We start from the raw sequence: 11,477 nt of genomic DNA, 5'->3' as shown, positions 1-11,477 counted from the left end.
AAGGAGTGTAAAATGTTCACATTTCGGAATATTTAGCGTTGTAAATCGACCATATTTGGTTTCCCAAATTATTCCGTATAACGTATTAAGTCAACGGTTTCTCGCGAAACCAAACACCGCTTTACAAAACGCGTGACGCTTTCATGAATAAATGCATATGCGTCCGAGAATTAATCTTTCTTCTTTTTCGAGATGTGAGCTTGGGACGCCTCTGCTCAAACTTCTTAATTGCAAGCACAACAACACCCCAGCACCCCGGGGTTGTAAGATTGCATGTAAACGCGTTTTATTTTTCTACTACGGCTAGGCTGGTTACCTCACCTACCTGGGGTCCCCAACCTCCATGTAAACAGGCCCTTAAAATGAATACATATTTTTTTGTTGGAATTTCGCGAAAGAGTGGATATCTTTACCATCTCTTACGGCACCACAAGTTAACCTCAGCATAACGTATGAGAGCGGCGTTGAGTTCTATATGGAAACTTTAATAATTTGCCGTCGGGGTTTCCTTTCTCGGACCACGCAAATTTTGTTGATTTCACTGTTATTTTGCAGCGGCCGGCTACGAAATGTGCACAGTTTTAAACGCACACGTGTGCAGAGCTATTGTTTTGCCACGTCTTCGCTGACGTCGCTGTCGCGGGTTGCTTAAGGTCCCTAACATCCACAAAGGCCTTCCTGCTGGCGAAATAGTATGTAACAATTCAAATTAACTCCACCGAGCAGTACTCTCATGAGGTATTGTTCATTATGCTGTTCAGGGTGGCCTCACTCAAAACGCTCTAACCCGGAATCCTTGAGCTTGACCATTCAAGTGCCAGTCGTAGGGTGCTACTTTAATAAGATGTTTTTCAGTTTCAGTTCATAAATGAAAACCTGTTTTGTAGCCATGTATGTTAAAGCTATCGGAGACCAGTCTTGCCGACTTGTGTATCACCAAAACACTACGGAAACAGCTTGAACGTCATAGTGACTTACAGTTAAGTCTTCGTCTATTATCTTTTGACTTTCTCCTCTAATGACGGTACACCGGCGGACTGAGGGGGGAGGGTTAAGTTAGTTTGCCTTTACAGTTCTTTGGGTTAATTTATACCATTCGCTTGTTTTTCTTTGACTTATGTATACAAAGTGTACGTGAAATTCTGGGAACACATCTTTAATGGTGATGTGAGTCCTATGGTTTATTGTCAATGTTGGAGCAGTGCTACACATGAAAGAAGCAGTGAGTGTAGATCATAAACGCCTTTTTCTTTTTTTTTTGTTTATTGTTCCTGTGCAAACAACACTAATTACAGTTCAAATTTTGCGTGCGTTAGCTACGTAAAATTTCGTAATGTTGCGTAACGTAGCATCTGTTTTTGTTCATCGCATATTGTTCAGTTTACTCAGTAAGTCCGCTTGCGAAGAAAAAAAATCTATTCCATCGTACTGCACGGTCTGCTGTTAGGCAGTAATTCTACAGCACCGCAACAAATGTAAGTTTTGTATTGCGTAGTTTTCATCGTTATTTTCGTTGTGGTTTTCCTAAGCGTATTTAGTTTAAAGCGTATTTCGCTTAATTTACATTGTAATAAGTTTCCGCTCACTATTTTGCTTGCACTTTTTAACCGATCCGATCAATACCAATTTGTGTCAGCAATTTTTGAGATTAAATATATTGTAAAGTCGCGTTAAAAGCTGTCTGATTGATTTGCTGAGAGTTAGTCGCCCATGGTAGCCACAATGTGTATTTTGTACCACAAAGCCGTAATTTTGTCATACCATACAGCAGAGGTTCTTCACTTCCGGTTGTCCGTGTCGTGTACCTCAAGCATGTACAGAATCTTGGGCCTGAGTTTTTTTCTTGACAAAACAATTCCTAATATAAGGCAGCAATGCTGTCGGCAAGTTTACAGTTAAGGTCGTTTTCTCGAGATTTTTCGTTTGATAATGTTTCTGTCCAATTTCATTTGGACCTTATAAATCTTACTGAGTCCTTTGAAATATTCTCATAACGGATTGAGGTGGTAAGGTTGTTAAAAAAGCTCATAGAACAGTCAAACCTCGCTTCTGTTTGCTCGACAGGGTAAGACTTTACCAGCTTATGTGGGATCTTTATACATCAGGTAAATGCCTTTAGTTTGAGCTTTTCTAGTCAAAGTTAACACCTTCAAGTGTTTTAGAAATCTTTTGGGATTTTCTTTGATTTCTGGTGGTGTGAAACTCTGCCACCGGGCTATCGAGGATTGCTAACTTTAATTTGAATACTTAGTTGCAGTGAACTGCCGTCCCGCGTCACTTCAAAACTTAACCTAAGATGCTAACGAATTTACAAAAAAATGCAGAGAAAAAGAAACGCTATTTAACTGAAAAAAACATAAAAATAAAAATAATAGGATTTAGTGGTGGAAATTCTACGGAGTGACTCCTCTTGTCCACTGACACAAATTGTCAATTAACACTGCAAGTAAATATAGTGTCCAAAAATCCCAACTGCCAAAAGGCAAACTGATTGGCTATAGACAAAGTGCAGCCAAGGACTTTAACCCGGAACCCAGCGCCTTAACCACTCAGCCACTCTCAGAAGTGTTAAAAGTGGGGGATTTTTAGTTCCTGTTTCACAGGACGAAATCACATGTTTCCGTATTTCTGAAACGTGGCGGAAACATGCAACTCCATGTTTCCGTTATGTTTACGTCTTACGGAAAGGTGAAAATGAAAGTCTACGTGTTTCCGTCACGTTAACGGAACGGAAATGCCAAGTCACGTTTCCGTCATATTTAAGCCAGCACATTTCCGCCGTTGTTCGTTTCCGTCATGTTTCTGCAAACGGATTTGCAGTTTTTTGCTACATCTTACCAAAACACAAACGCGAGATGGTTCTTTGAACAACAAGGAATCTTAATGCGACGGCTGTGTTATTTAATCCGGTTAGGCCAAATGAGACAGTTGTGTGACTTAGGTCGGTTGGTGCCAATGAGACAATTGTGTCATTTGATCTGGTTGACCCAAATGAGACGAGTTGTGTCATTTGATCCGGTTACCCAAAGAAGACAGTTGTGTGCACTGAGCTGGTTGGGCCAAACGAGACAGCCAAAATTAGACATTGTATTATTTGAGCCAGTTTAAGGCCAAATGAGACAGTTGTGTGATTTGCACCAGCTGGGCCAAATGAGACAGTTATGTAATTTAAGTCGGTTGGGCCAAATGAGACCACTGTGTCATTTGATCTGGTTGGCCCAAGTAAGACAAGTTGAACCGGTTGTGCCAAATGAGACAGTTGTGTCATTTAATCTGGTTTGTCCAAATGAGACAGTTGTGTGATTTGAGCTGGTTGTATCAGATAAGACAGTTGTGTGACTTGAGCCAGTTGGGCCAAATGAGAAGGGCCAAATGAGACAGTTGTGTGATATGAGCCAGTTGGGTCAGGTGAGACAGTTGTGGGATTTAAGTCGATTGGGCCAAATGAGACTGTTGTGTCGTTTGATTTGGTTGGCTCAAATGCGACAAGTTGTGCCAAATGAGACAGTTGTGTGATTTAAGTCGATTGGGCAAAACAAGACAGTTGTATTATTTGAGTCAGATGAGACGGTTGTGGGATTTGAGCCGGTTGGGCCAAATGAGACACTTGTGTCACTTGATCTGATTGGGCAAAATGAGACAGTTGTGTGATTTGTGCCGGTTGGGTCAGATGAGGCGGTTGTGGGATTTGAGCCAGTTGGGCCAAATGAGACAGTTGTGTCATTTGATCTGATTGGGCCAAACGAGGCAGTTGTGTGATTTGAGCCAGTTAGGCCAAATGACACAGTTGTGTGATTTAAGTCGGTTGGGCCAAATGAGACCGCTGTGTCATTTGATCTGGTTGGCCCAAATAAGACAAGTTGAACCGGTTGTGCCAAATGAGACAGTTGTGTCATTTAATCTGGTTTGTCCAAATGAGACAGTTGTGTGATTTGAGCCGGTTGGATCAGATGAGATTGTTGTGTGATTTGAACCAGTTGGGCCAAGTGAGACATTTCTGGGATGTGAGCTGGTTAGGCCAAAAAGAGACAATTGTGTCATTTGAGCTGGTTAAGCCAAATGAGACATTCATGTGAGTGGAGTGGATTGGGCAAAATGAGACATTTCTGAGACAGTTCTGTGATTTGAGCCAAATGACACTGTGGTGTGATTTGAGCCTGTTAGGTCAAATGAGGCAAATGTGTTTTGAGCCAGTTGTGTCATTTGATTAAGTTGGGCCAAATGAGACAGTTGTCTGATTTGAGCCAGTTGGGCCAAATGAGACAGTTGTACAAATTGAGCCGGTTGCGCCAAATGACACAGTTGTGTCACTTAATCAAGTAGGGGCAAATTAGACAGTTGTGTGATTTTAGCCGGTTGGGCCAAATGAAACAGTTGTGTGATTTGAGTAGGTTGGATTAAATGAGCCAAATAAGACAGGTGTGCCATTTGAGCCACTGTGGCCAAATCATATAGTTGTGTGATTGAGCCAAAAAGTTGTTATACCAGTTGAGGATGAGCCTACTTAACCCCCCCCCTACCTTCTAAGATAGAAAAAAAACAACGTCAGGTACACAACTTTCTAAATTTCAGGTAGTAGACCTGTAAATTGTTTTTATTAGTTCCACCAGTCACCAACAATAAAAAAAAAAAACAAAGAAATTGTCAGTAAATCTAACAGAATCAAAAGAGCAAAACACCACTGAAAAGCCTAAGAAAGGCAAAAGCGAATGGCTAAGAATAAAATCTACATTTCCTTATTTGTTAACCGAAGTGTAGTAAAAGGAACTCATTGATAACAACCTTAATAATTAATCCCATACAAGGCCTTATAACATTGTCAATGTTCAATCAGTGTCACACAACACCAATTACCTAACAACTCTGAACTGCCTTTGGAGGTTTGGATAATTCAAAAGTTATAAACTCCCAACTGAGTTTGGTTTGTATAACTGTCAATTTAAAAATCTGAAGTTCTGCCAATCTCCCTCATTTGTAGATGACACTAAGTGAACACGAAAAAAGTTATTAATCACTCTCAAGAGTAATGTTTCTCATAAGTACATCATTATTGTGGTTCGGTATTATCCCTGGTTTAAATTTTCCTTTGTTTCAAACTCATCAACAGATATTATCATATCTAAACACAAAGTAAAATAAAATTTAAAGCAAGGTTAAAATTGAACCACAACAGCCACACATAGTTACCTAGCTAAACCTTACAAAGGTGCTTAGATGTACTCTAAACACACCTGCATGTATTAGAAACAAAAGCATATAATAAATTTGGTAAATTATATAAAGTACCTTATTATATGGCCGTGTCTCACAAGGACTGGAAACTATTCCTGAATTTGATTGGCTAAAATCAATACTGACCTTGGTCTAGATTTTCCAAACTATATCGGCATTTAAACCACATTTTAGTGTAAATTAAGGGTACATTTAAGTGGTGAAAAAACTTGGAAACAAAAGCAAAAAATATTGACAACATTTTCTTCTAGTGAGAAATACTAAATGGAAGTGCAAAAATGCCTGACAAGAAAAAAGTAGAGAGGACTAGCAAACTTTGAAAAATTTAAGTTCAGCTTATCATCATGCACAAGCAAAATGTTAGCTGGTACAAAACACTTACATTACATGTAAACAAACAAAATTCTTCTTTTTGTCTGGCCATATAATAACATCTTATCAATCCCTTTTCAAACTCCCCCCCCCCCCCTGTTTGTAAGTTAGTTACAACAAAATTCTCCTGGAGATGGGAGACACGATCAAGTATTTCTGTCCTGACAAAAGTTTTTCAGCTGACAAATACTTTGAGTGAATCCTCTGGACAGGTGGAAATACAGATGGCCCTGAAGTCTCGTAGCCTCTTGCATGCCAAACTGATAGTGGGTTCTTAAAGCCAAAGTCTTGTTCGGAAGGTTTCAGCCAGTTCACAACTGCAAAAACATGAACATATTGCTTTCTTTGAATTTCCAGACTATGGACTATGTAATAACGCACAATTCCTGGCCTCAACAAGCCAGGGTCAATGCATCCATTTTTTGACACTTTTGTTCTCTGTTTATATCGTTTAGAAACTATCAAGACGCCTTTCAAGCTTAGAGAAGGCTATCTTGTCGGACAACGACAAAGAAAAGGCAAGAGAAATTTTCTGTTCGCCAAATGCCATCGACTTCATGTCATCGGAAGAAAGCGACAACGATGATCCTGCTTCATCTAGGGGTCCGAAACCAAGGAAAGTACGTAAACTGGTGTGGGAGAAAAGCGAACTGAAGAATTTGAAAGCAAAACTGGACGAGGCCTATTTGGAAGGACTTAGCGAAAAGCAGCGTCGTGCAAGTGCACGTTTGACCAGAACCGAAGAGCCATCTGTACGGCCTTGCCCCACCAATGGCCCTCGTTGGGCAATTCGTACCGAATAATTGGACTGAGAGGTTCCTAAGAATAGACATTATTTTAGAAAACACTATAAAGACGTTCATTGTTCTTGGCAAACTTTATGCCTGTTTTCATTTATAGTGCTCAGAACAGCCATTGTAACATTTGTTCAAAAGTAATTTGGAATGCGATTTGTTAATTGGTGAAAAGTTTTCTTTCCCAGTCTGACATAGAAACCAAAGTAGATGTATATACTACAAGTATTTTATGAATAGTAGGCTCTGTGATGAATTGAAGCTCTATTTAACTACAACCTTATCTTATGGAAGAAAAATAAATGACGCTTTGGCAAAATATAGCTGTAGTATTTCTTTGACTGAAGGGGAAAACGCCATAAGAGGTGTTCTGTAAATTAATTAATAAGACTTTCCAACTACCATGAACATTATAAGGGTGCGTTTCGGAAAGAAAGAGGGAAAAAAAGGTTTACCAAAGCTAGAAAGTTTCCGCAAGGGTAAGATAAATTTGAATTAACACGTTTCCGAGACGTAAGCTGTATAAACATGAAACAGACCTCAGTTTCCGGAACGGTTTCTTGTGTTTCCGCAGGTTCCATCACCCATTCAGTAGCCCGGAATACGTCAACGGAAACATGGAAAAGACATGTTTCCGCAACGTTTTCTTGTGTTTCCGCAAATGTAAACCCGAAATTACGATTGCGGAAACATTTGTTTCCTCTAGCTGAAACTTGACGGAAACATGCACAAAAAGTGGTCCGGTTCCGTTGTATACGCAGCAACGGAAACGCGAGAAAACGTCACGAAACCGGTAACGGAAACACAGGTTATCCGTCGTGTTTCCGGAACGGTTTAACATGTTTCTGCCACGTTTCCGTTTACGGATTCTTGCAATTTCGTCCGGTGTTTGGTGCTGATAGAAGCACTTTCAGTTTCGTTCATTATTTTATTATCGAAACTGAAAGCAACTCGATCCGTGCCAATCCCCAAATTAAAATTAATTTTATCTTTCTACACCTATGTTGATATAACACGACTCCCCAACAACGGCGTCGGCAAGTTTACTGCTAAGGTCGTGGTTTTGAGATTTTTCATTCCAAAACGTGTATTTTCTCTCGTGTTCTGAAAGGACCTTATCAATTCCAGTGAGTTTCTTTGAAAGGTTTCCTTATTGGACTGAGGTACGAAGCAAGGTCGTAAAAAAGCTGCTGACATCGCTTCCGTTTCCCCAACAGAGGTGAGAAGCTTTACAGGTTTGTGTGAGGTTTCTGTATACTGAGTAAATATTTTTACTTTGAGCTTCTCAGTTGTTGTTTTCTCCTCCAGTTTCTTTTTAACTTATCCAAATTTTCTTTGAATTCTGGGCATGAAGGCGCTGAGTTACAACTGCTGAGATTTTTAACTTTTACTTGAATCTGGCGCTGGGGTGCACTTGTTTAAAACTTACACTCAGAGTTGACGAATACAACAAAAAGCCACAGGAATAAAAAACTGGTATCTATCAAGGAAAAAACCGAATCATTCTTAGGTGTTTCGAGGAAAGTTCAAGAGATTGCTTTAATTTTGTGTTTAGTGATGAGCGAAGCACTTTCACTCTATTTACGAAATTGAAAGTGCTTCGATCAGCGCCAATAACCAAATTAAATATGTATGGTTTTTTTGTTGTTGTTCTTTTTGTTACTAAGGTCCCTAAGGTCACAAAGGATGATCACGTAGGTTGAAGTTACAAATTGTGATCACAGTCTGAAAAATTTTCCGGGCATGATTACGTTAAGTCTCCTTCGCAACCGTGCTTAGACTCGTCATGTAACGGGAAAGGAATGTAGTTCAAAAGTAAGCAGCCGTACGTAGGGAGGAGCGTTGCGTGACGAGTTTAAGAACACCTACGAAGGAGACTAGACCACACTATTTGTGCGAGTTGTGACGGCTGTTTTCCCAAAGCGATACTCCGGAACGGCAATTTGAATGGCTGCAATCTAGCATAAAATTTCTTTGCTAATGGAGACAGTCTACATTTCCATCAGTCTGTTCTAAACGGCGAAAGCTAAGATTAGTCTTCACACTGAGTGAAATAATTGCCGCCTGAGCGCAACGCTAAATCATCACGCCGCTGGTTGTATTTTAGTGAATATTTTACAACAATAGTGGCTACGTCAGTGTGTGACAGTCTGTTGCTTCACTAAGCAAGAAACTATAAAGTTCCACAAAGGAACGTGTGCAAAATGATATCAAATATGATTTGAAGAGTCTCTTAAAATAAATACCTGCTTTAGAATTTTTTTTGTAAGGAGTGCGTGACTCGATATCGGGCAGACAGCGAGACTGCGTGAGAACGTGACTCGTGACAAAAGTCACGTATTGAGTACGAGACTCGCACTAAAACTATAATTTTTCATGCATTTAAGGTTTTTTATTTGAACTTTTGATTGTGGGGTGGAAACTGCTGCTTAGATTATCTTTCTAGATGAAACTAGTTGTGCATATATTTTGAGCTAGAGCTTCCAGCTTTGATTCGTTCAAACTTCGCGGATGTGTTTTGATTTGGGGCGGTAATGATATGAACATCACACAGTCACTGAATTTTTCTCTGTCTTCCACAGGATTAAAACCAACTTACTTTTTACATGATATTGTTAAAACAGGAATTTAAAAACAAACATTTTTTCACATCCTTAGTGGCTATGGAGAAGACTTCAACTGAAGTTCCAATTGTGGACGTTGAAACAGCTGAGAAAGAAATTTCACAGGATGTTGATGAAGAATCTATACAAGGTAAGGCTCACTTCAAGCTTCAGTTACTTTGCTACAAGAACATGCACTGTGTATTCCTGCTGTATATAGATTGTAGAAGAGGCAAAACAGTATGTATGACCACCCCGTGGGGTGTACTTCTTAATCATAGGCTGATGGGGATGATCCGCTGGATAGAGTGGCATTTTCACGACCGAGTTGACTATGGTGGGGTATCATTTTTAACAGAGCTCATTGCAAGAAAGGGGTCGCACATCTTCGGAATTTTGGGGCAAGAAAATTCGAGGAAAGTAGGGACTTTAAAACGGAAAGTTCGTTGTTAAAAGTTTGTTACCAGCACGTATTGCCAAAGTGACCAAGATGGGGTCGATAATTAGCCACAGAATAGACTGTAACAGGGTAAGGCCTTCTGAAAGACCAGCGGCACACACCCACGAAAATTGAATTGAGCACCCCCTCAATTTATTTTATATTCTTTTCGTACACAGGGGATTGTGACGCTACGATGATGACAGCTTGCTCCGACATTGATCAGCCATTGCTACGGAAATCAGCCAAAATAATACTAGTCTGGCCAGGACAAAGAAATCCCTGTTATTCAGTGGCCTTCAGTTTGTTGTTGCTATGGCAACTAGTTGGGGCAATTCTGTACATGATTCGTGATGTTGCTTGTTTCAGCGTCCAATCCACCACATATCAGTGCAAAAAAGAGGCCGCTTTCCCTTTTTCGGAAGAGCTAACAATAGTGTGGCTGGCTTCGCTGTGTATTTTCACCGCTATCTTCATAGCTGCTTTACGGAATGTTCCACAGTTCCCTGGATACAAGTCAATCTTATATCAGCTCATGTTTGTTCTTTCGTTCTTGACTTTGGTTCTTCTTCTCACCCTCGCCTTGTGTCGATACATCAACTTATTCATTTCTATCGAGTCTTCATCATCTCGGGTCATAATTTTTTTCTTGATAGTAAGTTATATTCTCAGAACTTTGGCTGTAGGATTTCTAAATTACACCAAGTTAAATTTTTTGAAGCAGAGTGATCCCATTTACGTATTTGTTATTTATAAAATAACGGTCTTCGTATTTTTCGTTGTTACCCTTATCAATCTTATGGCTACCCTTTTGGCTGTGAGTGTAAAAATCCACGAGATGCATAGAGCATATACAGATAAGAACTCCTTGGATATGGATACTATAAACACACTTTTGGCAGTTTTTGGCACCACCACTTTTAGAATTTCCTTAATGAGTTTCTTTTGGGAAAAGCTTTTCACCGACGACAGGAACATCCTTTGTAACCACATTCCTTTGGAGTAAGAAATGAAAGGAAAATTACAGGGTACCCACTCTTGTCCCCGAAGCCACTCGTTTTCTATTATTTCAAACACGAGGAATGCTTGTTGATTGTGTTTCTAAGATTTACCTCTTAAGCTTAGTGTGCAGAGGGATAAGGAAACATTTATAAATGAGATATAATCATACAAAGTATAGCTGATTGTATGAAAGTGAGAGAGAGATTAATGTTATGTGAAGCGTTCGAGAAGTATGTCAGTGATGTTAAGTTATATACATATATACAAAGTATGCTAAGCTTTTGGGAGATTTCTACTCCAAATGTAGTCTATTAGGTTTATATTGGTTGCTTTTGGCTTCGCGTCAACAACGGATTATTACAACGTATCAGTAACGTATGAATAAATGGGTTTAGTTGGTAAGGAAACTTTGGTGCTGTAACGGTGAGGGGTACAACAAGATAATTTGGTCTTATAATCCAACTGCACAAAGTTGTTTCAAATAACGTGAATATATATCCCATATGTGTACCGTTGGTTATTTTGTAGAGTAAACAAATCTGTTTAGGCGGTTGGCTGCGCACGCTGCGTTTCTTTATCCGCCTTACTTTTCCCACCTTATGAGAAATGAGCAGAAAGACTTGGCAGGAGAAAAAAAGCAATTTTAATAAATAAATAATAATAATAATAATAATAATAATAATAAATAGGTTATTAAACTGTTTGGTGTGTAGTATTGCTTAGTATTTTCATTCCTTGTTTGTATTTTGACAAGGCCGTAAGGCAAGTCAAAGTACTGCACAACTCTTGAAAATACTCGGGTATGTCACTGCCAGATAAAGAAAATCCAAAAAGATCTTTAAGGGAAAAAAACACTTGAAACGTATCCCCTGAACCAGTGCGGTGCCACAAACCCTCCGGGCTCTAAAGTCCTCTAAAGGGTATGCAATCGCAAAATGAAAATACGATAAATAACATTTTATGTTCACGCTGCAGCAAAATGTTTATGAAAATACTCCGAAATGAATTTGTCTCTAATTTTAGAAAGACTTACTT

The 11,477-nt window shown here is 39.4% G+C and overlaps 1 protein-coding gene across 4 annotated transcripts in view; it reads left to right on the top strand.

Annotated features, from left to right (window-relative positions):
* LOC149034584 (uncharacterized) overlaps positions 1-10,853 on the top strand; it is a 36,677-nt gene extending 25,824 nt beyond the window's left edge. Inside the window, exons 1-4 of one of the 4 annotated variants that reach the window (XM_089193810.1) lie at positions 1,875-2,105; positions 7,543-7,617; positions 9,057-9,152; positions 9,620-10,853. In XM_089193810.1, coding sequence (XP_089049936.1) covers positions 9,062-9,152; positions 9,620-10,446 — 918 coding nt within the window. In that variant the 5' untranslated portion in view covers positions 1,875-2,105; positions 7,543-7,617; positions 9,057-9,061 and the 3' untranslated portion in view covers positions 10,447-10,853. Of the gene's footprint in view, positions 1-1,874; positions 2,106-7,401; positions 7,634-9,056; positions 9,153-9,619 lie in introns of those variants that run through there. The other 3 variants (XM_089193811.1, XM_089193812.1, XM_089193813.1) reach the window with 3 other exon arrangements.
* The last annotated feature ends 624 nt before the right edge of the window (positions 10,854-11,477 follow it).

This window comes from Pocillopora damicornis, chromosome 14 (assembly GCF_964200805.1).
Source record: "Pocillopora damicornis chromosome 14, jaPocDami1.2, whole genome shotgun sequence".
In the NCBI taxonomy this organism is placed as follows: domain Eukaryota; kingdom Metazoa; phylum Cnidaria; class Anthozoa; order Scleractinia; family Pocilloporidae; genus Pocillopora; species Pocillopora damicornis.
This window is presented reverse-complemented; position numbering and strand designations above follow the sequence as displayed.